This window comes from Leopardus geoffroyi, chromosome B4, assembly GCF_018350155.1.
Source record: "Leopardus geoffroyi isolate Oge1 chromosome B4, O.geoffroyi_Oge1_pat1.0, whole genome shotgun sequence".
Classification (NCBI taxonomy): domain Eukaryota; kingdom Metazoa; phylum Chordata; class Mammalia; order Carnivora; family Felidae; genus Leopardus; species Leopardus geoffroyi.
In genome coordinates, this window is record NC_059341.1 from 48,048,331 (window position 1) to 48,075,905 (window position 27,575).

General features: G+C 38.0%; 2 protein-coding genes across 5 annotated transcripts in view; one reads left to right on the forward strand and one right to left on the reverse strand.

Annotated features, from left to right (window-relative positions):
- LOC123591027 (activating transcription factor 7 interacting protein) overlaps nucleotides 1-16,888 on the forward strand; it is a 123,036-nt gene extending 106,148 nt beyond the window's left edge. For all 4 annotated transcript variants that reach the window (XM_045464736.1, XM_045464733.1, XM_045464732.1 and 1 more), the window contains exons 12-15: nucleotides 508-663; nucleotides 2,308-2,490; nucleotides 8,276-8,388; nucleotides 12,233-16,888. In XM_045464736.1, the coding sequence (XP_045320692.1) occupies nucleotides 508-663; nucleotides 2,308-2,490; nucleotides 8,276-8,388; nucleotides 12,233-12,652 (872 nt within the window). In that variant the 3' untranslated portion in view covers nucleotides 12,653-16,888. The remainder of the gene's footprint in view (nucleotides 1-507; nucleotides 664-2,307; nucleotides 2,491-8,275; nucleotides 8,389-12,232) is intronic.
- The window catches only part of PLBD1 (phospholipase B domain containing 1), a 56,576-nt gene continuing 45,487 nt past the window's right edge, over nucleotides 16,487-27,575 (reverse strand). Inside the window, exons 7-11 of the mRNA XM_045464737.1 lie at nucleotides 25,063-25,263; nucleotides 24,583-24,723; nucleotides 19,845-20,030; nucleotides 19,124-19,230; nucleotides 16,487-17,900 (exon numbers count right to left, since the gene is read on the reverse strand). Of these exons, the coding sequence (XP_045320693.1) occupies nucleotides 17,718-17,900; nucleotides 19,124-19,230; nucleotides 19,845-20,030; nucleotides 24,583-24,723; nucleotides 25,063-25,263 (818 nt within the window). The 3' untranslated portion in view covers nucleotides 16,487-17,717. The remainder of the gene's footprint in view (nucleotides 17,901-19,123; nucleotides 19,231-19,844; nucleotides 20,031-24,582; nucleotides 24,724-25,062; nucleotides 25,264-27,575) is intronic.

The following is a 27,575-nucleotide window of genomic DNA, read 5'->3' on the forward strand; positions in this document are numbered from 1 at the left end:
ATTAGACACTATCTAATCTTATCTTATTTTAAAGACTGGGTAGTGTAAATAAGCAACCATCTGTCTTATCAAACAAAAGAACCTAAACAACAGTAATTGGAGTTCAAGATTGCTGGTGAAAAGCTCATTGATTTATAGGTATTTGTTTAGGAGATTGTCCTTGATAATAGATACATAGATATATATGACTTAGGAAATGAAATTACTCTGATTGACATGATATTGTATTGAGTTCAAAAATAGTATTCATTCATAAAAAAATGTAAGATTATATCTCTGTAAATGTGAATTAGAAGATGTGATAGAACCAACAGTGAATTATTTAAGGTTGTGATGTGGTGTTTCAACCTAGCAAATATACACATAATTAAATTGGAAATAAATTGTTTTCTTAGTGGTAATTGTAACTGAGGGGCAAGCAAACACAAAATTCACAAATATGAGAAGAACCTGTATTTCTGATTTTTTTTCTATCAGTAATCACAATGTCTCACTTTTAATTAATAGACCCGAAAAAGCTAAATCATACCCCTGTGTCAACCGTGGGTTCTTCTCAGCCTGTGTCTCGACCATTGCAACCCATCCAGCCAGCACCACCTCTTCAACCATCTGGGGTGCCAACAAGTGGACCATCACAGACAACCATACATTTACTACCTACAGGTAGACTTGCTGAATCATTGAGTTGAAGCTTTCAGTTTTGCCTCCAGTGAAATACGACTATGGAATTAAGTGGAAAGAATAGACAGGAGATTAAGGATAATTTTCTGTTATTTTGAAGACAGTGCATCTTTTTGAATGGAGTATAACTCAGTTTTGCTGACCATCTTAAGTAATGGCACTGATACGGAGTGGTTATAAAGAAGAAAAATTGTATATGTCTTTGTCATCTGCCACTGTAAGCAGCAGAAATGAATATAGTTTCTCTGGAAGGGATGGGTGTAATGATTTGTTCTGGTTCTTGAAGTAATAAGTGACTGATGAAATAAGAAATTTTAAATGATTCTTAACTTGAACTAGTTTTAACTGGCCTAACACTATCATTGGGAGATACATACTAATATTTTACTGACTGCCTTTCCAGAAGTTATAAATCTGACATTTTCAAGATGTACCCTAGATCTCCTAAACTGTTTGAAAGCCAATCAAGACGGTTTGCCTTTTTTTATAAAATGGCCCATCATTAAAGATTTATCTGCAAAATACTTAAATAAGGACTTTTCTTGTTAAGGAAAACATTGAGTTCACATGGAATTTTATCTAGTGAAATCAAAGTGTAAGTCATGAATTTAGATAACTTAGAAGAAATCTCAATTATGCAAACAAATCATATGTAGTATAGAAAATAAAATGGGTAATAAAGAGATGAAGAGATAAGCATTCCTCCTTGTATACTTTCTTCCCCTTTCTAAAAGCTCACATTGAAAGTTCAGATGTGTAAAGACTAAAGACTTTAGTAAGTAAGCCATTAGTAAAGAAAACCTTTTTATCTTTGTCATATCCACTGTTTACCTACAAATTTATTTTATTATAGAATGCATTTTTCCATATAAAAGTAGATTTATTATTTTTATTATATAGTTAATGTGTGATCATTTGTAAAATGTGATAGTAATTCAGAAAGTTATTAACAAGAAAATGTTAACTCCTAAAGTAATTATTATAGTTCCATGCTGTCGGTGAACATTTAGGACTTTTTTGATAGATATATGTTAATATCACTCAAGGTATGAATGTTCTTTGGAACATAGATTGGGAGGAATGCTGGAGTAGAGAAGGAAGAATTCTGTATTTTAGTTGATGTTTTATTGTTTTGAATAAGAGATGGCTCAGTTCACCTAAAGAAAATGTCAGTAACAATAGCTAGCCAGTTTCGTGAACTGTGAGTATACAGTTACTCTTGGGTTTATGCCATTAGTAGAAAGCCTAAAGGGGCCCAAATCCCACTCTACTAGGAATAATTAAACATTAAGGAGTGAAAATTTGCTGTTTTAAGTCACTCCCTTAAGATCATGCTCTTAAGTCTTTATCTTCACGTGCTTATTACCTAGTCAAACACGAGTGGGAAAGGCATTGGGCATGGTTGAGGCAGCCTTTTCTTCTGAAGCTTGGACTGTAATAATAGTGTTCTTAATTTTGGTTGGCTTTACTACTTTTATCTTTCAAGATTACAAAAAGAGACTGTTATCTGTATTTCTGTCTTTATTATAGTTAATTAGATTTTGTACAGCATTCATTACAATTAATACTGTTTAGTTAACATAGAACTTAACTGCATTTTGATATGTTTTCTCTGCTTTTCATTAGCTCCAACCACCGTGAATGTAACACATCGTCCAGTAACTCAGGTGACCACAAGACTCCCTGTACCGAGAGCGCCTGCAAACCACCAAGTGGTTTATACAACTCTCCCAGCACCACCAGCTCAGGCTCCCCTGCGAGGAACTGTTATGCAGGCTCCTGCTGTTCGGCAGGTCAATCCCCAAAACAGTAAGAGACTCTTTTCTTGTGTAGCGCCCCAAGTTATATGTAGTTCTTTAACATTTAGTTGGCTTGTATTGACATTAGATTGAGAAAAAATGCTTATAATATCATAACAAAACTAATATTAAGTTTTTTTTCCCTTTGGAGACTTAACCAGAAAAATTGGACATGTATATTATATGATTTGTGCTCCAGGTGTTGTCTTCAATTTAACTGTATTTATGGCTTATACTCTCAAAATACTCTGTTTGATACTGGTCTCTACTCTGTTAAGAGATACATTGCCTAATTAAAGTGGGAATGATCAATTGTGGCTTGGCCCAGATAATGGAAATAGTGGTAAAGAATAGCTTCCAATGAGAGAGTCTTAAAGATATGGAAGGTGGCTGAGAAGTAAAAGATCAGAAAATGTTAAAGGAAATCTATTGTTTGCGTGCACATGCACACACACACAACGCATGTGTTTATATACATATATACATACAGATACATATTTTATATATGTATTATATTTGGTAGTAAAATATATTGTGCATATAGAGGTTTATATACAAAGCATATGTAAAGTTTATTATTATTTTTTTAATGCTTTTATTTTATTTTTCAGAGAGAGAGAGAGAGAGTATGAGCAGGGAAGGTGCAGAGAGAGGGGGCTGCAGAGGATCCAAAGCAGGCTCTGTGCTAACAGCAGCGAGCCAGATGCAGGACTCAAACTCATGAACCATGAGGTCATGACCTGAGCCAAAGTAGGACGCTCAACTGACTGAACCACCCAGGCTTCCCAAAAAGCAGCTTTATAAAATTTAATAACACGGGCATTTTTAAATGCTTTTTAAAGAAACTGTCATTATTATGTGATGATTTCCAGGAGAAAATAAACTAAGCAGAGTTTCTGGTTCACAGTTTGGCTTCAGTTTTCTCCAGCTTACAAGAGCTTTTTTCTGGGAAATCAGTATGGTCATGAATGAGTTCTGGGAAACTGCACTCACCATAGTCAGGGTGCCAGGCAGAACTATAGGATAGGCCAGGAACTGAGTATATGGCAGGAATGTGGTCCAGGCAGTAGGCAACTAAATTGTCTAACAGATATATTCAGAACAGTTCATCCTAAAGCAACAGAATGCACATTCTTTTTGAGTGGGAACGTTCTCCAGAATAGATCACATACTGGGTCACAAATCAGGCCTCAGCTAATGACTCAACTAATGTCTTAGATCACACTCTGCATATTTTCAGACTACAATGCTATGAAACTTGAAGTCGACCACAAGAAAAAATTTGGAAACACCACAAATACATGGAGGTTAAAGAACACACTACTAAAGAATGAATGGGATAAACAGGAAATTATAGAAGAAAAAAAATGCATGGAAGCAAATGAAAATGGAAACACTACAGTCTAGAACCTTTGAGATGCAGCAAAAGTAGACATAAGAGGGAAGTACATAGCAATACAGGTCCACCTCAAGAAACAAGAAGTCTCAAATACACAACCTAACCTACCTAAAGGAGCTAGAAAAGGAACAGCAAATAAAGCCTAAAGGCAGCAGGAGAAAGGAACTAATAAAGATTATGGTAGAAATAAGTTATAGAGAAATAACAAGAAAAAAACTTCAGCAGAACAGATCAACAAAACTAAGAGCTGGTTCTTTGAAAGAATTAATAAAATTGTTAAACCCCTAGCCAGACTTATCAAAAAGAAAAGAGAAAGGACCCAAATAAATAAAATCACGAATGAAAGAGGAGAGATCACAACCAACAACACAGAAATACAATTATAAGATAATATGAAAAGTCATATGCCAACAAACTGAGCAATCTGGAAGAAAGGGACAAAGCTCACAAACTACCAAAACTGAAACAGGAAGAAACAGAAAATTTGAACAGACCCATAACCAGCAAAGAAGTTGAATAACTAATCAAAAGTCTCCTAACAAACAAGAGTCCTGGGCCAGATGGCTTCCCAGGGGAATTCTTCCAGACATTTAAAGAAAAGTTAATACCTATTCTTCTCAAACTGTTCCAAAAAATAGAAATGGAAGGAAAACTTCCAAACTTGTTCTACAAGGCCACTATTACCTTGATTCCAAAACCAGACAAAGACTTCACTGAAAAAGAAAACTATAGGCAATATCCCTGGTTAACATGGATGTAAAAGTTCTCAAGGATACTAGCAAATTGAATGCAACAGTACATTAAAAGAATCATTCACCACAATCAAGTGGGATTTATTCCTGAGCTGCAAGGGTGGTTCAATATTTGCAAATCAATGTGATATACCACTTTAATGAGAGAAAGGAGGGGCACCTGGGTGGCTCAGTCAGTTAAGCATCCGACTTCAGCTCAGGTCATGATCTCAGTTCATGAGTTCGGGCCCTGCATGGGGCTCTGTGTTGACAGCTCGGAGCCTGGAGCCTGCTTCAGATTCTGTGTCTCCTTCTTTCTCTGCCCCTCCCCTGCTCACACTCTGTCTCTCTGTCTCTCAAAAATGAATAAAACATTTTAAAAAAGAAAAGAAAGGATAAGAACCACACGATCCTGTCAATAGATGCAGAAAAAGCATTTGACAAAATACAGCATCCATTCTTAATAAAAACCCTCAACAGAGCAGGGATCGAGGGAACATACCTCAATATCATAAAGGCCATATACAAAAGGCCCACAGCTAATACTATTCTCTATGGTCAGGAACAAGACATGGGTTTCACTGTCACAAAAAGAAATAAAGGACATCTAAATTGGCAAGGAAGAAGTCCAGATTTCACTATTTGCAGACATCATGATACTCTATGTAGAAAACCCAAAAGACTACACCAAAAAAATGCTAGAACTGATACATGAATTCAGCAGTCACAGGATATAAAGTTGCTGTATGGAAACCTGTTGCATTTCTATACACGAATAATGAAGAAGCAGAAAGATAAATCAAGGAATCAATCCCATTTGCAACTGTACCAAAACCCACAAGATACCTAGGAATACACCTAACTAAAGAGGTAAAACATCTGTACTCTGAAAACTGTAGAACACTTACGAAAGAAATTGAAGGGGACACAAAGAAATGGGAAAACATTCTGTGCTCGTGGATTGGAAGAATATCTATACTACTCAAAACACTCTACACATTTAATGCAATCCCTATCAAAATACCATCAGCATTTTTCACAGAGCTAGAGCAAACAATCGTAAAATTTGTATGGAATCACAAAAGACCCTAAAGGGCCAAAGCAGTCTTGAAAAAGAAAAGCTAAACTGAAGGCATCACAATTCTGGACTTCAAGCTATATCACAAAGCTATTGTCCTCAAGACAGGGTGGTGCTAGCACAGAAACAGACACATTGGTCAATGGAATATAATAGAAAACCCAGAAATGGACCCACAACTATATATGGTCAACTAATACTTGACAAAGCAGGAAAGACTATCCAATGGAAAAAAGACAGTCTTTTCAACAAATGGTGTTCAGAAAACTGGATAGCTACATGCAGAAGAATGAAACTGGATCACTTTCTTACACCACACACAAAAATAAATTCAAAATGGACCAAAGACCTGAGTATGAGACAGGAAGCCATCAAAATCCTAGAGGAGAAGACAGGCAGCAAACCTCTTTGGCCTCAGCCATGGCAACTTCTTACAGATATGTTTCTGGAGGCAGTAGAAACAAAAGCAAAGATGAACTATTGGGACTTCATCAAGATAAAAAGCTTCTGGGGCGCCTGGGTGGCGCAGTCGGTTAAGCGTCTGACTTCAGCCAGGTCACAATCTCGCGGTCCGTGAGTTCGAGCCCCGCATCAGGCTCTGGGCTGATGGCTCAGAGCCTGGAGCCTGTTTCCGATTCTGTGTCTCCCTCTCTCTCTGCCCCTCCCCCGTTCATGCTCTGTCTCTCTGTCCCAAAAATAAATAAAAAAACGTTGAAAAAAAAAAAAAAGATAAAAAGCTTCTGCACAGCAAAGGAAACAATTGACAAAACTAAAAGGCAGCCTACAGAATAGAATATACTTGCAAATGACATATCTGATAAGGGTTAGTATCCAGGGGCGCCTGGGTGGCTCAGTTGGTTAAGCATCCGACTCTCAGCTCAGTTCAGATCTTGATGTCAGGGTTGTACAATCAAGCCCTGTGTCGGCTCCACACTGGGTATGAAGCCTACTTTAAAAAAAAAAAAAAAAAAGGTTAGTATCCAAAATCTATAAGAGCTTACCAAACTCACCACCCCGAAACAAATAATCTAGTTAAGAAATGGGCAGAAGGCTTGAACAGACCTTTTTCCCAAGAAGACATCCAGGTGGCCAACAGACAACATGAAAAGATGCTCATCATCACTCATCAAAACCAGGATTAGATAGCACCTCATACCTGTTAACAACAAATATAGATAAGGATGTGGAAAAGGGGGAACCTTCTTACACTGTTGGTGGGAATGCAGACTGGTACGTCTACTCTGGAAAACAGTATGGAGGTTCCTCAAAAAGTTAAAAATAGAACTACCCTACAACCCAGCAATTGTACTACTAGATATTTACCCAAAGGATATAAACATACTGATTTGAAGGGGTACCTACACCAATATTGATATTATTATTGGTTATCAATAGTAGCCAATTTGGCTATCAACAATAGCCAAACAGTGGAGAAAGCCCAAATGTCCATCTGCTGATGATAGGACAAAGAAGATGTGGTGTACGTGTGTGTGTACACAAACACACACACACACACACACACACACACACACACACACACACAAACAACACACAGAGGAATATTACTCAGCCATCAAAAATAACGGAATCTTGCCATTTGCAACAACATGGATGGAACTAGAGTGTATTATGCTCAGTGAAGTAAGTCAAAGACAATTACCATATGATTTCACTCATGGAATTTAAGAAACAAAATGATTTACATATAGGGGAAGGGAAGAAAAGAGAGAGAGGCAAACCGTAAGAGACTCTTAACTATATAGAGAGCAAACTAAGGATTGCTGGAGGGGAGGTGGGTGGAGGATGGGCTAAATAGGTAAAGGGTATTAAGGAGGGCACTTGTTGTTATGAGCACTGGCTGTTATCTGTAAGTGATGAGTCACTAAATTCTATTCCCGAATCCAATATTATACCATATATTAACTAACTAGAATTTAAGTAAACGCTTAAAAAAATAGTCTGCTTCTGTTACCATAATATATGTCAAAATAGTTTTCTGTTCAGTGAATTGAGTATCCTCAGCTGTTCAGTATGGCATGGACAGAAAGTGAGGGACCTCATTAATATACATCAGGGATAACTTACAGTTGAGATTTCTGTCCTAGTTGAAAAGATGAGACAGCAGAGATATATTTGAAGACAGCTTCAATTTGTCTGCCATTAGAGTTACACTGTTCCGTTCTCGCTTTGCCTTCTACATGTGACGTGCAACTGTGTTCTACTATTCTAGGATTTTTTTCTCATAGTCCTCTTGGTAGGGATTCCATTTATTTTTCTCTTGTGTTAGATCTCCTGTTTCCTGTATCTCCCATTGTCCCCTTTCTTGATTTTCTCTCTCATAATTGGTGGCACACGGCTTCGAAGGACAACTTGAGAAAGTAGATTTTTTTGGTTGCTTGCATATGGGAGAATTTCTTTCTCTTCATGTTCAATTAATTCTTCAGTTGAGTATAGGTTTCTAGGTTAGAAATATTTTTCCTTCCAAATTCTATAAACAACACTTTGCTGGCTTCAAGTGTTTAGTCAGCGTTTTACCAGATTTAGAATAGATTTCTAGTTTTATAAAAGCCTTAATTTTGTTCTGTAGGTGTCACAGTTCGAGTGCCTCAAGCAACTACATATGTTGTAAACAATGGACTAACCCTGGGATCAACAGGACCTCAGCTCACAGTGCATCACCGACCACCACAAGTGCATACTGTAAGTGTCGATGCTCGTATTTCCAAAATGTTTATCTGTAGACCTGTCTAATGTTATTGTAGTTCGCATTTATTCTTCAGGCAACAGAAGTTAATTTAAGAATATAGATCTTACCATTATGAACAAATTTTCTTAGGGATGTTGGTCATCAAGGATCATTGATTCTGCTTGTGGTGGTGCACAGTGTATAAGAAGCGTCCACAGCTGGTATGTGTGAAGTGAAATAGAGCATTAAAATTTTTTTTTTGTTTTTTAATTTATTTTTGAGAGAGAGAGAGAGAAGGCATAGGAGGGACAGAGAGAGAGAGAAGGAGACACAGAATCCAAAGATAGGCTCCAGGCTCTGAGCTGTCAGCACAGAGCCTGATGCGGGGCTTGAACCCATGAACCACGAGATCATGACCTGAGCCGAAGTCGGACGCTTAACCGACTGAGACACCCAGGCACCCCTGAAATAGAGCATTTTAAGCTCATGGTTAGGGGTGCCCGGGTGGCTCAGTCAGTTAAGCGTCTGACTTCAGCTCAGGTCATGATCTTGTGGTTCCTGAGTTTGAGCCCTACATCAGGACTCCGTGCTGACAGTGCAGAGCCTGGAGCCTGCTTCAAATTCTGTTTCTCCCTCTCTCTCCCCTCCCCCCACGTGCGCTCTTCTCTCTCTCTCTCTAAAAAGTAAATAAACATTAAAATAAAATTTAAAAAAACCCTCATGGTTAAATTGAAAAGAGTATTTTTGAGTGTTTAAAGAGTATTTTAAAAAGTATTTTTTCTAACTTATTTTTTCCTCAGAGCCTTATATCAGTTCTAACTGGTATATTGCCATCACTTTATTGTTTTTTATTAATCCAGTGACATTGGGAATTCATTTATTAAGAGATGACATGGATCAAAGATGTCTCCTTAGATTTAGGCTCCAAAACAATGTCACAATCTTCCGTGACATGATTAAAACAGCATTTGGTATGGTACACCATGTAAATGGACATGTGGGCTTTATGAGAAGGGAGGAGATTGAGGCTTCATATCACTTTTCACCCAAGTGTCCTTTTTTAAGTATACATAATAACAGCTAGCATTTCTTGAGCACCTCCTCTGTGCCAGGCACTGTTAATATACTTGGTCCTCACTCAGCAATCCTTTAGGACTCTTCTCTCCTTTTTTATTCTTTATTATAGATAGGGCAGCTAATGCATAAAGATGTTGAATAACCAACCCAAGGTCATAACTCATGAAAACCCATGCATTCCAGCGTTAGAGCCTATCCTCCTAACAGCTGTTATTTTTACTATTCCACTACAATGAAGAAATTAATGTTAACAGAGCACTAACTGTATACCAGGAGCTCTACCAAGCACTTTACATGTATTATTTTATTTAACAACCCTAGGTGTATTATTATTCTCCTTTGATAGGAAAGGGTACAGTGTCACAAAGATGTTAAATGGTTACTTAGGTTACTCAGGGTCGTTACCCAAACTAATGTCAGAGCCATTTTAACTAAGGTTGTCTGATCCCAGCACCTGCAGTGTGTTTTCAGTGTTTCAAATCTGGCCCTGTTAGGATATGTGGTGAATATACCATTACTGTTGTTTGCAGCTACAAATAACTTCTTTCATTCCATATTTCTTCAAAAACTATATAGTAAATATCTCTAATACCTTATAGTTTGCAAATTTGATGACCCATCAAGAGCTTTTTTTTTTTTTTTTTTTTTTTTTAGTCAAGAACATTTTTTAAAAACCAGGAGCCCATGGGGGTGCCTGGGTGGTTCAGTCAGTTGAGTGTCCACCTTTGGCTCAGGTCATGATCTTATGGGTAGTGAGTTTGAGCCCTGCATCAGGCTCTGTGCTGACAGCTCGGAGCCTGGAGCCTGCTTCGGATTCTGTGTCTCCCTCTCTGCCCCTCTCTCTCTGTCTCAAGAATAAAAAAAAAAAAACAAACACTAAAAAAACCCACAAAAACAGGAGCCCATGTGTATTGTCTTAGTAGAATAAACTGTATCTTACAGGAGGAACATTCTTTTATTTTAATTAATTTAGAAGATGGTTTTAAATAAGAATTTCAAATATATATAAAAATAGTATACTATAGTGATTCCCACTTACCCATCACTCATCTTAACACTTGTCAGCGTATGGCTGATCTTTTTCATCTGTATTCACCCATTTATTCCAGCAACCCAAATATATACTGGATTATTTTGAAGCAAATCCCTATCGTATCATTTCATTTGTAAAACTTGAATAAAAATCTCCATTGCAGTGGCAAGAATAAAAAGACAAAACTCAGTTGACTTAATATTAAGTTTTAAGATATGAGCATATTCAGAGTCTTAGAATTTTAAGAATTAGAAGGTATATAACAGCTATTAAAGCTGTTGTCAGACTCGTCAAATTCCTCTACTACCTTCCGTTAGATTCATGGCTTCAGCCATCTTCTCTTAGATCTTGCTGGCTATATGTTTATTTAGTGTTATTTACTTATGTGATTAAATTATTTGAGGAAAAAAGACAATTTGAAAGAGAAAATATAGCAACATGGCCAGTATTTAAATCACTTCTACTTCTCCAACTTTCAGTGTTTTATTTAAATTTTATTCTTTTCCCTTCTGACTTTATTTTAGCTTTTTAACTGTGAATTGTATCCTTTTCCAGATGTGTATATGAATGTTTTCCACCCGGCATATGAATTTAAGCAGATTTGTATTCCTTGAAATTATCCTTTTTGAGTTCTTCCTATGTGCACATTACTGCTACTAAGCTTTGACAAGGGACAGAGATTAAAAAGATATCAGACCTTCACAGAATTCACTATTTAGTGTATATAAATTATCCATTTTATGAAATGCATATTAAAACACAGTTCTTGTGAAATGAATTTCAGTTAAGGAAATCTTTGTTTCAGACTTTCAGCCTAAAGTCAGTGAGCAGTGATATGTTTCACTTGGGAAAAAAAAGATCACTCGTATCCCTGTTTCCTGGTCTACACTTGAATCTTTTTTGAAAAAATTATTATCATTGTAATCTTTATTAAAATCTAGGTATAATGATAACAATGTCCAGTGTTAAACAAGTCAATTTGAATTGGTCCACTTAATAGTCACGCTTTTTCATATGGCCTTAACAGCTACCTTTTCAAATTTATCTTTTTTATTCATACACCCTATTTCTAAGTAAAAGTTAATGTTTGTTTTTGCCCCTAAATCCCTTTACTTTCCTATCCCTTATTTATGCTCTACCTATTGGCAGAAAAGAACATGACTCTTCCTGCATTTCTAAATCTTACCGTTCTTAGTGCACTTTAAATGTCACCATTTTTGTGCAGACTGACCAAGAACATAATATACATTCAGCATTAAATGTGCTTATTCATGGTAAGCTACTGTCTTTAGATAGAAAAATGGCCTAAAAATAAAAGTAGAGTTAAATACTCAAATTATTTACTACAGACTGTATCATAATACGTGATATTTTAAAATGTTATATTATTCTAAAATAAGAATCTGTAACATAGGTAAACATAAATTATTTTGTTCAAGATAGATGATTATTTTAGCTTCTATCAAAATGATGTTCCATTAGCAAAGGCTTTTATTTCCTGAGGAAAGCGCAATTTTTTTAGATGTAGAAAGTATACAGGAGTAACCTCAGCACCATTGTTTATGGCATGATTGGTTACAAATCACCAAATAGGACTAGCCATATGTGCCATAGTATATGGTATTTCTTGGTATTCTTGATATAAAATGATATTTCTCTAAATGACCTCTAAGATGTTTTAGTTGTAGCATTCAGAAATAGTCCTTTCTGTAATCATTATTAAGTCAACATGACTCTTTTTTTGTCAGGAGCCCCCCCGCCCTGTGCACCCAGCACCCTTACCAGAAGCCCCACAGCCACAGCGTCTGCCCCCAGAAGCTGCCAGCACATCTCTGCCTCAGAAGCCACACTTGAAGTTAGCACGAGTTCAGAGTCAAAACGGCATTGTACTGTCATGGAGTGTCCTGGAGGTAGATCGAAGCTGTGCCACTGTGGACAGCTATCATCTCTATGCTTACCATGAGGAACCCAGTGCCACTGTGCCCTCACAATGGAAAAAGATTGGAGAAGTAAAGGCACTTCCCTTGCCCATGGCATGCACTCTCACCCAGTTTGTATCTGGCAGCAAATACTACTTTGCAGTACGAGCCAAGGATATTTATGGACGTTTTGGACCTTTCTGTGATCCTCAGTCAACAGATGTGATCTCTTCTTCCCAGAGCAGTTAAACCTTGGAGCCTCTATCTCTTCCTCTTTCTGACTTCCACTTTTTGGTCTTGTTTTAATCTTGTGCATGATATCCATTGTAAAATCCACATTGTGCAAGATTTCTTGGACAGCTGTGTATATACACTACATTTGTTTATAATCAGAAGTAAAATAAACAGCCCATAAAGCAAGAATCTTCTCCTGGACAATTGAAGCTTCAAGGTTTTGAAATGTAAATGTGCACCTTGCTTTAGTTTTAAGGCTGGGGAATATGTGTGGGTGTTTATGTGTGTTTTTCCCTATTTATATGTTTACTGCGGTGGAACCTCCTATTTCCATTCTCAATTTTACCTCTCTTCAGGTATTAAGTAAGTAGATCGAGGGATCAGAAGTATGGTATGTAACTGGCATGATTCTACTTCTAAGGGATCTGTAGGTTCATGGTTAAATGATTTAAACTGAATCTAAACAAAACCCAAAGAAAGAAAGAAAAAGAAAAATGGTGAAATAGTTTAAAATAGGTTCATTTGAACACAGGAAAGGATCTGTTTGTCTTTTTTCTTTTGTTGGTTGTTCATTAGGTAAAAAAGATCTGCAGTGGCCCCTCTCTTTCCTAATCTGACTCTTACATTTATTTTGTGCCTTAGAGATTAACTACAAAAATAAACATGACCATTTGTCCATTGTTGATCTTCTCTTTCAGGCTTTCGCCCTTCATTTCTCCTTCATCTCCAGTAAATATAGCACACCTCCCCTCAAGTCACTTTTAAACCAATCCTTTTAGGTATATTCTTATCAGTGGCATCACTACATTTAACTCCCCAAATTTGACTTGCTCTTTTCTTCTAATAATGTAAGTGCTTTTATCTTTGGTCACTATTTAAATTAACTGTGTAAAATGGACCAAGAAAGACCACATTATGTAAGAAAATTGTTCTTCAAACATATTTTAGGATTTATGTTGCATACTGTGTTAGAGATTATAAAAGCAGTGTTAGTTCTCTTTATCACTCGAAGCATAGTATTCTTTCAAATGTAGTAAAGAATAAAATTCACAAAGTACAGTGAACTAAAATATCAAAGGGAAAGCTTTATTTCCTTATTGTCATATCATTCTTTCTGTTTTAACCTTTTAACTTTATTTTGATGGTGCCAAGTTTTGTCTGATTTACCCTCTGTCAGCTTTAGATAGGATTTGGGGTTATTTTATTTAACAGTTAGGTATAACTTTCTGTGTCTCTCTGTTCCTGTTCAAAGTTAATCAAATTCATTTTAGGTCCTGGACTTTCAGTATGAGTGCCAGCTCTCCTGGTTTCAGGTAGGTGTTCGAGGGTAGATAGTTTAGGGCAGGAGAAATGGGGTAAGTTTGGGGATGAGAGAGAATGATTGGGAATAGTGTGAAAGGAATTCATGGAGTTTGTGAAATAGTTTTTCAAGTCATCTTCCCTTACCTTATTTAAATTCCTACCTTCTCAAAATAAATTCATCTTTAGTTTTCCCTGGAATTATAGGAGGGAGCTATTCCTTCTGTGAATGCTGCTTTGTTTGCAACTTTGATGGCTTGTAATGAGAAGCATTCTAGTTGTAAAACTCTCATTAGAGACTTTCACCGGTCAGTGTACTGTCACATTAGGTGTGAAGTTTGATGCTGAAGAAAGTCTACAGATTGCCAAAATTGTAAATGTTCCAAACCTTCCTTTCACTTTCAGAAAATGAGACCACAATGAGAATTAAAGTTTTTATCAATCAGATTTACCAAGCATGTAGATGTTACTCATTCTAGGACTGATGGTGGTAAAGAAGTTGCCAGTGTCATGCCAATCAAAATTCTGAAAGGGAGAATTTGATTATCTTCTAGATGTGTATGAACACCTATCTATATCTGCATGTATATATGTTTTTACCTGCAATGGTTGCATTGTTGATTATGTGATCAAGATCATTCCTGTCTGCAGAATGGAAGGCCCGTGTTCAAAATTGTTCTTTATTGGCCGGTTTATGGTCATGTGATGACAATTTGCCCTAGCCTAGAAAAGCTTCCCTTGGTGAATGTTTTTATTTATATTCACTAATCTTTTTTTTTTTTTTTTAAAGCTTTCATAGCATTATGTAATCAGGCAAAAAAGCCCAGTAGAATGAAAGTATTTTAGCCTATATTGTGTGTTTTCTGTCAAAGGAAGAAATAATAAATTACCAAATAGTAACCCTAAAAATATATTTACTACAGCAAAATCAAACTTTTTATTCCAGAAGGTGAAAGGAAGGAAGCTACAAAGAGAGACTGTAATTATTTGAGGAAAGCGTTTATTATGAGATGCTTTCCTCAGATTAGCCTGCCATGGGATTTATAGGCAACATCTATATTGAATTTACTGAAAAATGCTAGGCTTAGAACTGTTGGCTTTTATTTTGGGCAGGTTTTAATGTTGATGAGCTGACTTTCTGTTTGGTTCATTTCTTTTGGGAGAAAGAATGGAGGACTCAACTAGAAATAGCTACTGATTACAGACCATATTGTAGCAATTCACACTCCATGGTACCTTTTTTATTTCATGGTACCTTTTCACAAAGTATTACAAATAAGTTTGATTATCCCATTTTGGGAATGCAAGTTTGCTGCATTTTTAGCTGGACAATACTTGTCTAAGTGCTGCCTTATTGGAAATTCTGAAAACTTCTGATATATTGACCTGAAATGTAGGGTGTTCATATGGCTTTTAAAAAGTAAGTGATGTTTGTTACTCTCTGTTTTGCACTTTGTCAGAGTAACTTTCACCCTGTTTTAAGTGTAAGCCTCATTTAAAAATTATGTTCTTGCCAGTAAATTTATAAATTACCAAGACAACATCTGTTGTTAGCTGTTAACTTTATGAGGTAACTATATCCCTGTTTGTTTGGACTCACTTTAAAATATGCAGAATACTGTTTAACACAGTAGACGTTTATGAGAGAAGTGAGGACATACAGCTTTCTTCCTTGAAAAGTGAGTATTTATTGGGATGTCATTTGCCTCACAGAGAGTGTTCCCCACTCACCCTACCCCGATTGCTGGATAATAAATAAAAGGTTTAAATGAAAAACGTGACCTAAAGCAAGGAGCTTAGAATCTTTGGTACATCTGTCTGCAAATTCCTTAGGTGGGCTGCACTATACAGTTCTCTTACTGTATTGGGAAAGTGTTAACTTAGTTTTTGTCGTTTGCTCTTTTGCTTACATTTTCCAAATTATCATTTATGCAGCCAGGTGAATGTTAATATTGCATGATATGCACTTATCTTGTTCCACGAATTTTCCAGTACTGTACAAAATTAACAAAATAATGCCTGTGGTATCTTCTCTTACTTTGATATTTGATACACTGATTTTAGCACAGTAGAGTACTGAAAAGACCTTCCAAGTGTTCTCCCCAACTTTCCTTCTTGGGCTATTTCAGTATCATGAGTTATTTGTTATTTTAATTCCATCATTGACCAGTCATTGGCCTATTTTATTCTAATTTCCAGAAAAAACCATGCCCCAAATTTGGATTGTTGGAAATACGTCTCTCTAAAAGCAATGTATGATTTTGCCTTCCTTACTATTTACTGGGTGGGTGATGCCCCTCTCCCACTTTTTAAAATTTTTGGACAAACAAAAAGAACAGGTGTTTTGTTAGTGTGACAGACATAGATCTAATTCCTAAAACATATTCCCCTTGAGCCAGCCAATGGGGAAGAAAGGATGATAAAACACACGTTTTGTCTTCTCATCTTCAAATAGTTTTATCATGTTACGTAAGTTTCTTTATTATTTTTTTAATTTGTAGAGTCAGCTAAGTACCCATCATTTATGTTTAAATGCTGAGGGGGGGGGGGGTTGTTTTTGTTTTGTTTGGTTTTTGTTTTTTTTTTTACTTTTTGTACATAAGGTAACTGGGCAATCAAACACCTTTTGGGGATCCTGGCTTTATTATTTTCTCAGCCATTTCAAAATTAAATATAAAAGTAAATCTTTTGTAGGAAACTTGCATCCTGATTTTTCTTTATTGCAGGTGAAAGTGTAAATAGTAAGACAATGTTTAAGACCTTCCTAATGTCTAATATAAACTGGGCTATAGCAAGTTGCCCTATTTTTATTAGGTTTTGAAGGTTTTTGTGTTTTTTTTTTTTCTTTTTTAAATGTACAGTAGAGTGGTGTCTGTATAAGTGTTAACTGTAGTGGGATTTTGTCCAGCAAGCCTGACATTTATACTTTGAAATAAACTACTGGGTTTTTAACATTCTGAGTATTCTGATTCATTGTAATTATTCTCAGCCCTTGTGTTGCTTTTGGAAGTTCTCACCTTATTAAGAATCACCCATTATACTGTGTAATATTGTTTATTTAACCTACTTGGCAATATTTCAGCACTCATACCACATACAGTTCTCTAGCTTTGAAAGAAAAACTGCTCTATACAGTTTTGGTCCCAGATTAGATATGCTGCTTTTATTTAACTAGTGGGAGAAAACATTAAGGTCATATTGTGTGCCTAGTCTGCACCATGAAGAATCAGCTGGTGCTTATTAATGATCAGAAAAATCACTACCTGAATTTCCATTAGAGGTTCCTTTGAAAACGCAGTTCCACCATCCCCTAGGGCTTTGCCCTTAAGTATATCCAGCCAGGTGAAGGAGAAAGAGCATGGAAGAGTACAGGTTTTTAGGGGCCGAGCCCAGAAGTGACACTAATTTTGGACTCATTTGGCAAGAACCCTGTCACATGGCACAACTATCTAGGGGAACCTGGGTGATGTGTTCTGTGTGGCCAGGCATAAAAGGAGAATATGGATCTGGCTGGGCAGTTTCTGCCATACCGTCCTGTATATAAACTTGTATGCTGAAGCCAGTTACTTATCTTCTAGAATATTTCCTCTACAGTCTGTCACCCTACAGTGAATGTTTGTTGCCAAAACCTACAAAATCAATAGTAGAAAATAAAAGTGACAGACTGAATTTAATATATTTTATTAAGATTAATTCTGAATGGAAAAAACATAGCTAAAATAGTGCCTTTGGAATCTTATTTGCGACCTTCTATTCCCTTCTATTCCCTCAAATCCCTCCTTCATTTTATGTCCTGTTTCAAAATTGGTTTCATGATAATAAAATCAAAGTTGTAGGTCTCTGGCATGCCCTGGTGGAGAGTTTTGTTGAAACGGTTCCAGTGAAAAACAGGGAGGCCATCTTGTACTGTGGGACCACTGATGGCATGGGCTGTGTACGCTGATGCTAGGTAGATATCGGCCACCTGGAAAGGGAAAGGAGAGGGACATTTTAGAAAAAACCATTTGGAAAAAAATTCACTAAATCCCCGTTTTTCCCCCTTTTTTTTTTTGTTTTTGTCCTTTTTTGACAAAGTCACAATATTAGCCCCCCTTTTAAAACAAAATCTTGCAAGCTCCCACAATATGCTCTTCCATAACCATTTGGCGTTCCAATGTGAATTGAGCAGAAGTGCATTAGGTTAACGTAGCCAAAAGTGTGAGGTCTGGAGTCAAAGTGCTCATATTCAGAATTCTAGCTCCAAAACTTATTTTAAAATAACCACTATTTGGCTCAGTTTTCTCATTTGCAAAAGGGTAATAACCCAACTTCTTGGAGGGGTTGTCAGAAGGAGTTAAGGAGCAGTTTATATGAAGCAGAATGTAGGCTTCAATAAAAGTTATTAGGGCAGTAACGAGTTTTAAAGTAGAAGGAACTCTATTAAAATAGGAGGTCTGTGGTTCTCAAAAGCACCTAAACATTGGATAGCACCAGATCTTAACCTTAGAGAAAAAGGAAGAACATGTCTCCTAACTTCTGATTTTCCACATATTCAAAATGGCTCAAGAAAAATGCTAATAAATTAAGTATATCCTTTAGCAGAAACTCTTCTGATGAAAAATCGGCAGACTCCTCTCTCCAGAAGAAAGTAAACTTGGCAGATGGAGGCTTGGCTTGGGTTCTCTCAGGCAAGGCAACAGACGTGATTCTCTTTGTGTATTCGGGAATGGCTAGAACACTTCTTGCACACTTTACTGAATGTTTGCAAATACCATTAAAAAGAAATAAACATTCACTGAGGTTTCATGCGTGCCAGGCTCTCTATACCCACTAATTTTTTTTTTAACTTTACACAACATATTTACTTTACACATCATTAAGACTAGAGCTTTCCTGTAGCTAAAAAGTAGCTTGAGTAGGAACGAGACTACTCTGAAGCCTATGAGGCAAGTACTATTATTATGCCCATCTTCCAGATAAGGAAACAAGCATTACAAGATCGTGGAATTTACTATTATTTGGCAGAGGAGGACCTTGAAGTTAGGCAATGGGACCTACTATCAGAATCTCTTGAAAAGCTGACTCCTGAACTGACTTTATGGTCAGAGACAGTATTGTGCTTTATGCCGCAGAAGTCCCTGCAGCTTTGCCTTTGAATAGGTTTATGTGCTGGTGAAAATTAAATTCAAAAGCCAATAAGGATGTTACCTTCGTGTCATAGCAACCTCCAGGACTTGGGTTAAGTGAGTTCAGGTCCTCACGGCAGCAGATGGTATTGCAGGGATCGCCCTTACTGTAAGGATCCTTCTTATAATCTAGAACACAGTGATGGGGAAAAGGGTGAGTACTGGCTATTTGGAGATACACCTACTCCCTGGTAAGCTTTTTGGACCTGCTGAAGTATATAGATGATCAGAGAGTATACTCCAGTGGCCTCTTTGACCTAGTCTGCTCTCAAGAAACTTGCACGGTGAAGAGTTGACAGAAGAGAGGTAATAAAGGAGAAATGTGCATCAATGTTTTTCTACAAAATAAATACAAATTTGATGCTGTTCATCACAAATAAAGTATTCATGAATAATTTTTGTTTTATTAGCTGCTTTTGTTCTTGGAAGAAAACCTGGGTTAGGGTTGGGGGGGAGTGGTAAAAAGAAAGTACACTGTATGAGTTATTCTGTGTTTTACATATTTTTTCCCAGTTAAAAAAACATGTAGAATCTTTTTCCCTGTCATTTTATAAAATAGGACAAAATTCTATTTGTTCAGAATAAAATATGTATATTATTGATTGAATACTGAATACTTAACTTCTTATAATTCCTTCTAGTACAGAGATGGATTCTTTACATGGGGAAACTTACATGGATTCTTTATCCCTTTGGAAGAAAAGGAGTTTTGAAGAATGATTCTTGAGAAATGTGCTACGTACTGTTGTATCGCATGATATATTTCATGGATGCCATATCAGTCACTTTCCCTTGGTCACGCCGGAAGATTTTGGCTCGTGAAGCCATATCATAGGAGTACTCCAAACCCAGCTTCTGAACTAACATTGGATAGCCACTCCAGTTGTAGATCTTTTCATGGAAAGGAATGTTGTAGGAGGGCCAATATCCTGATTTGGAATGGAAAGGAAGCAGGGAGACAGACAGAAAAGAGAGATGGGACAAAATAGATGTTATTAGCGATAGTTTCTTTTGAAAATTGGCACAGGTGTGTGATTACAAAATGATATTATAAAGAAAATTAAGCTTTGTGAACACTGGCCTTCACACTGGATCCTTTTAAATTTACAGAATCAGTATACTTCTAGATTGTTCCATTAGGGAAAGAAGAGCATCAGAATTCTTTGTTTCTCACTCAAAATTCTTAAAGCAATCTCTTAACCAGAAAATAACTTTATTATCTATAGAGCAAAATGAAGCATAACACAGAGTGGTCTGGGGGAACTGGTTTAAGTTGGTTTAAGTTAGTTACTGAAATGCCAAAAGATGGTTTCACAATGTGGCCCCACCAGGGTACAGGCCAGATGCTAATCATGGGATAGTGGAAGAACACAGTACCTAGAGTTGAGGAAACCTGAATTCTAGGCTCAGAGCTGACTCTCTAGGTCTTAGGCAGTTAACGTCACTTTATTTTCTTTTTTAACAGGGAGAGGGAAAGGAAGAATCCATGGTTTGAAGAGACTAGAGAGGATCTTTAAGCTTCCAGTGGGTTTTAACTTCTTTGTAAGCATTCATTAAGGCTTAGCTTCATTCAGAACTTCATAATGTGCCAAGGCCACAGAGCCCATCAGTCACGAAGCATCAAACATGTGACACAGCTCTGGTACAATCAATATTTCAGGAACATCCCATATTACAATGGCCTGGGCTACTGTCCATAGGACAGTCAGTCAACACAGGGACTCCTCCATCACTTAGGGGCTAACCTCCCACCCTCATATTGTCTTGGCATTGGTTTGCCTTTCTCCTTTTTTTTTTTTTTTTTTTTTTTTTTTTTTTTTTACTGTTTTATAGAACCCCCTACTTTGGGGTGAGGTCACTGATTAAAAAAATGACAAGACATTCAATGGTGCTGATTCTGGGACACAGACCAGCCTCAGGAAGAACTGAGATAAAGACAACATTGAAGTGACAGGCTAAAATCATGTGTATAATACAGTATATCTAGGCTACATATAGATTTAGGAATTAGACTGCCTGGATCTGAAGCTTGGTTCTGCCATCATTAGGTATGTGACCTTAGACAAAGTATTTAAATTCTCTGTGCTTCAGTTTCTTCATCTATAAATTGTGAACAATGACAGTACTTACCTTATAAGGATTATTATGTGTATGAAATAAATTCAAACAGATGAAATATTTACAATAGTGTCTAATACTTGGTAAGCATTAGATGAATATTAACTATTATATTTCTCTCCCTTTTTTTAACTTTTTAATGTTTATTTTTGAGAGACAGAGAGAGACAGAGCAAGAGTGGGGGAGGGGTAGAAAGACTGGGAGACACAGAATCCTAAGCAGACTCCAGGCTCTGAGCTGTCAGCACAGAGCCCGATGCGGGGCTTGAACCCACTAACTGTGAGATCATAACCTGAGCCAAAGTCGGACGCTCAACCGAATGAGCCACCCAGGCACCCCTATAATTATATTTCTCTTTATGTGAACACAGATCAAATGAATAATAAAAATAGCTGCTTTATCCTTCACATTTTCATAAAGCTTCATGATTTACAAAAACATTTAAAATAGAGTATCTTGTATATTTCCCAACAACCTAATGATGTATAAGCATTACCATCCCTCCTAATAAAGGAAGAAATAGAGCTTCAGAGATGACAGATGCCTCCCTTCTGATCAAGGGCTTCTATCGATATACCACAGCTGCTTCCAAGTTTTGGAAGCGGGGCCTGGGTGGCTCCATCAGTTAAGTGACTCTTGATTTTGGTTCAGGTCATGATCTCATGGTTCATGGGTTCAAGCCCCACATGGGGCTCTGTGCTGACTGTGCGGAGACTGCTTGGATTCTCTCTCTCTTCCCCTCCCCCACTTGTGCTTGCTCTCTCTCTCTCTCTCTCTCCCTCTCCCTCCCTCTCAAAAATAAATAAACTTTAAAAAAAAAGAAAGGAAAAGAAAATTCTAGGAGGCTCATGGGACTTTTTGTCTTTTATCATAATGGCTATATGATATCACTTAATTATTTGGGCAAATCACATATTTCTTTCTCAGCCTTTCTTTCCTTATAGTAAAATGGTAACAATGCCACTTAATCTGGAAGTATGTTAATGAAGACCAAACAACGGAACGTAAGTAAAAGGCCCAGAAGGGACTGCCTAGTATATAGGAGACAATGAATTTAACTCTGTTTTTCCCACCACTGGCAAAATAACTACAAACAGATCAGCATCAGCTTTTATTTTAGTCCCAGGGTAGGTTTCTTCATGGGATCTAGGAACCACATTGCAAAGAACCTGAATCTGCCCTTCTATAATCAGCAGCAGTCCAAGAAAAGGCCTTGAATAATCTGTCCCCTTCAACACTCGTCTCCCTCTTGAGGCATGCTAGTTTTATAAGGCTCTTACCAGCTGGATGAACCAGGCTTCAGGCTCAGACAGCCGACTTCTCAGTTTTGAATTGCCATCCTAACCAAGTGACTGCCTCATGATTTGACTTCTCAGGTCAATTTTCCTTCAAAAAAGGAGGTAGATCTGCTTCTTGGTGGTATCTGATCTGCTTGGCAATTGAAGTTTCCACCTCCATTAACTCTGTTTTATGCAGATTATGAGCCTGTAGCTTGTGTGAGCCATTTCTGCTGAGACGGCTCTCCCTGGATGTCATTATAAAATCTCTGGGGACCTGGGAGCCTGAGGACCAGGCCCTGATTTCCAGGGTCCATACCTTACCTTGGTTCCATTCCGACTCCTCTATCAGGTGATCTATTGCAATAGTTTCCTAACTAGACTCCTGCCTTCTCTCTGACTTCAAGTCTGTTCTCCCTTTTCAACAACTCCCATTTTCTAAAGGATAAAGTCTACACTGCTTAGCAGGATATACAAGGCTGGTATATTTCACCTTCCACTACCCTCCGAGTCATAGCCTTCCCTCTAGCTGTCTCGAGCTAACAGTTTCTCAAACACACCACACTTTTCGTGCCTCCATTTGTCCGGGCGTCCCCTTATCAAATTGGTGAGCTCTTTTTAACCTCTGATCGTCACTCAGACATCATCTGCGCTCCCATTTGTTCAACGAATGTGCAAATATGTGTGCCAAACAGCAGGTTCAATGCAAGATAAAAGTACGTGCTTTGTGTCAGCAGTGTGCTCAAGAATCATCTCCCTTAATTCTCATAACAACTTTGTCAAGTTACAAGGGTGCACACTCCCACATCCAAAAACTCTTGGGGGCCAGATGTTTCAGAATCCAGGGTCTTGCAGACTTTAGAACAGCAATGGAGTTGCTGTCTATGACACTGCAGCCTCCATGGGGAATATGTCATAAAGGCCCTGACATTTCTGTAGCCTAATGTGTAGTCTCCCTAGACGAGAGGAAATAAAGACTAAATGGGCAGGTCAAGTCTACCAAACTACCAAACTGGTAGGTTTTGCTACCCAAATGAGTTCAGGTCAGGTCATATTTTGCTACTAAGTTTACTAGGGGAAAACAAAACAAAACAAAACAAAACAAAAGCAACAGCAACAAAAATTTTGAGATTTCAAAATTACAAATAAGTGATTGTGGGCCTGTACCACTACTGTCATGCTTTACAGATGAAGAAAGTGGGGCTTGGAGAGAGGGGATCATTTGTTTGAGATTTGGAGGAGCAGAGATTCAAATCAAGGCAGTGTCACTCCAAACCTTGCGCTTCAAATATATGAGTTCTGGTCTTGCCTTCCAGACCCGCCTTTTCTGATCCCTCCCACTGACAGCAGCTCCCACTGGGCTTGGGACACCCAGACTTTATGACTGCTCTTCCCTTTCTGGGTTCTAATGGCTGCTTTATGTGCCTTGCTTCCTCACTAGACTGAGTTTCTAAAGGTCACGGATTTTGTACCTGCATCCGTGCTTTTCCAGTCCCTGAGCCGAGGTAGCACCTCTATAAATATTTGCTGAATTTGACTAAAAGCTTTACTCAGGAACCAAGGAGAGAAGGTAATATTAGAGCTATGAGAAGTCATAAGATTACAAATGTCTGGCTTTGAGGGCTCCTGGGTGGCTCAGTCAGCTGAGCTTCTGACTCTCGATTCGGCTCAGGTCATGGTCTCACAGTCATGAGATCGAGTCCCACGTCGGGCTCTGCACTGACAGCGTGCAGCCTGCTTGGGATGCTCTCTCTCTCTCCCTCTCTCTCTCTATTCCTCCCCCACTCATGCTCACGTGCTTTCTCTCTCTCTCTCTCAAAATACATAGACATTAAAAAAATAAACAAATGTCTGGCTCTGTCACAAACTATACAATGCCACATAAAGAGTTAGAGGTGCAGATTTTACATGTTGAGCTGAATCTGGTAATTCTTTCCCAGCGTAACTAGCAACAGCATTCCCATCCTTTCTTTCCCACTATAGACCACCCGCCATGACACATTCACACACCACACATTCCCCACCATATACACGTACACACTCACACACTCATCAGACTTCCAGACTTCTAGCATGAAGAAAGTACCTTTCCGTAGAACATTAGTTTGGTCAGAATATTCTACATATGTAGGAATTTGCTCCACAATATACAGAGTGTCGCTGTCAAGGCTGTACTTCGGCTTTATCTTCTTCAGGTCCAAGACCATGTATTGATTGTTGTAGGTGCCTGAAATATTGGGAGACACGAAGCAGAATGTGAGTATGACTCTACTGGTTAACTCAAAATCTAAACATATGTACATGTCTAAAAGCTACTCTCGGGGCGCCTGGGTGGCGCAGTCGGTTAAGCGTCCGACTTCAGCCAGGTCACGATCTCGCGGTCCGTGAGTTCGAGCCCCGCGTCAGGCTCTGGGCTGATGGCTCAGAGCCTGGAGCCTGTTTCCGATTCTGTGTCTCCCTCTCTCTCTGCCCCTCCCCCGTTCATGCTCTGTCTCTCTCTGTCCCAAAAATAAATAAACGTTGAAAAAAAAAAAAAATTTAAAAGCTACTCTCTCGGGCCACTCACCAGAGTTGTACTTTGAAAAGATCTCTGCCCACTGCCTGCCACCATTTGCCATCATATTGGCCACACGGACCCTTTGCCACGCCAGGAGAGACTGGGGTACCACAAGCTTCAGTAGGGTTTTATTATACACACTATTTGTGGTCTGTAGCAATATCAAGCCACTGCTAAGAATGTAAAAGTCATCCAGAGACTCCAAAAATCCTACAGGAGAGAGAAATACACAAATCAGCGTACGTATGCCTGGTATATTCAACCCAACGTTATTAGCACAGCGCTTTGAGTACACGATGCATTTTGCAAAGAGTATTAGTTATAATGATCCTTATCTGCAGCAGGCCTCCCCTAGGTTGGGCTCACCTCTGTGACAGTTATTTAACAGTTGCTTATAAAGATGCCAGTGAACCTCTGGCCTTAGATTCTCTACTGATAATTTTTTATTTTATAATTTGAATGATAAAAATATATTAAATCAGGACTATTCCAATTTTCAAAAATGATAAATAGAAATAGGTTCCCCACTAACTAGGATTTTGCAGAACTTTTAACTAGGGAGGGATATTAATGGGGTTCATTGTTGGATAATAAGATTATGGATGCCTTCTTTCTTTTCTTTCTGCATTTCTGTATTTTCCAAATTTTACCTCGTGAGTCTACATGAGTTTTATAAATAGGAAAAACATCTACACTTACGTTGGTAAACATGGTTTTAAAATAAGATCTTGACACTTGGGTCAGTCACTGCTTTTTATAAAAGGTGGCAGCAATACGAGAAAATCAGTGAAGCCACAAGTCTTTTTGAAAGGTCTGTTTTTCGCTTTATGCTTTGATAAGTGTGGTAGAAATCAAAGAATATCAGACCCAGCTATAACAATGGGAGAGAATATACTGTCACCAGCAACCAGTTGTGATGGATGAATTGTCAGTGGTGAAGAAACATCAGAGAAGGTCCCCGGTGAAAGAGTTAGAAGGAACCAAGGTAAATATCTCCTCTGGTGTTTCTCAAACTCCCATAGGAGAGTGGAAATTTTGGGAGGCAGAGGCAAAAACAAAACAAAAGAAAACAAAAGAAAACAAAAAAAAAAAACATTAGAAAATATAGTTGGCCAAAGAAGACATACAAATGGCCAACAGACGCATGAAAAGATGCTCAACATCACTCATCATCAGGGAAATGAAAATCAAAACTATAATGAGATATCACCTCACATCAGTCAGAATGGCTAAAATCAAAAACACAAGAAACCACAAATGTTAGTGAGGATGTGGAGAAAAAGAAACTCTCACGCACTGTTGGAATGCAAACTGGTGCAGCCACTCTAGAAGACAGTACGGAGGTTCTTCAAAAAGTTAAAAATAGAACTACCCTATGACCTGGTAATCTCACTATAGGATATTCACCCAAAGAATACAAAAACACTAATTCGAAGGGACGTATGCACCCCTGTGTTTATTGCAGCCCAAATGTGCATCAATAGATGAACGGATAGGGGCGCCTGGGTGGCTCAGTCGGTTAAGCGGCCGACTTCTGCTCAGGTCATGATCTCGCGGTCCGTGAGTTCGATCCCCACGTCGGGCTCTGTGCTGACAGCTCAGAGCCTGGAGCCCGTTTCAGATTCTGTGTCTCCCTCTCTCTGACCCTCCCCCATTCATGCTCTGTCTCTCTCTGTCTCAAAAATAAATAAACATTAAAAAAAATTAAAAAAAATAGATGAACGGATAATGAAGTGGTATATATATGTACAAGGGACTATCAGCCACAAACGAGAATGAGATCTTGGCATTTGCAACGACAAAGAGGGAGCTAGAGTGTATTATGCGAAGTGAAATAAGTCAGTGAAAGAAAGACAAATACCATATGCTTTCACTCACATGTGGAATTTAAGAAACAAAACAAATGAACAGAGTGGGGTGGTGGGAGGAGACAAACCAAGAAACATTCTCTTAACTACACAGAACAGAGGGTTACCAGAGGAGAGGTGGATGGGCGATGGGTGAGATAGGTGATGGGGATAAGAGTATACTTACCTTACTGAGCACTGAGTAATGTATGGAATTGTTGAATCACTACATTGTACACCTGAAGCTAATATAATATAATATACTGTATATTCACTACACTGGAATTAAAAAAGAAGAAAATATAGTTGGACAGTCATTCGTTTATTCACTTAACGAACAAGCTATTGTGCCTCCGCTTTAGGCCTGGTAGGGTTAGGTAGGGTGCAATGAAATAATGGGATCACTTGAGGCTAACGATAAGCCTTCAGAGCTGCAGTGGGAGTCCGAAAGCCTACGTTTTAGTTCCCTGCTTCACAACTAGCAAATTTGGCACTTCTCATTTAGCTTCTCCGTTCCTTACTCCCTTCCTCTGATAACCTGGGACTAAGTGATCATTCAGCGCTAACAGAGTATCTTTAATTTCTGGAAATTTCCGAGTAGAAAAGTTACATGATGAGAGCAGTGTCCAACCAGCTCATAATGAACCTCCACAAGGCTGTCAGCCTATACAGAAG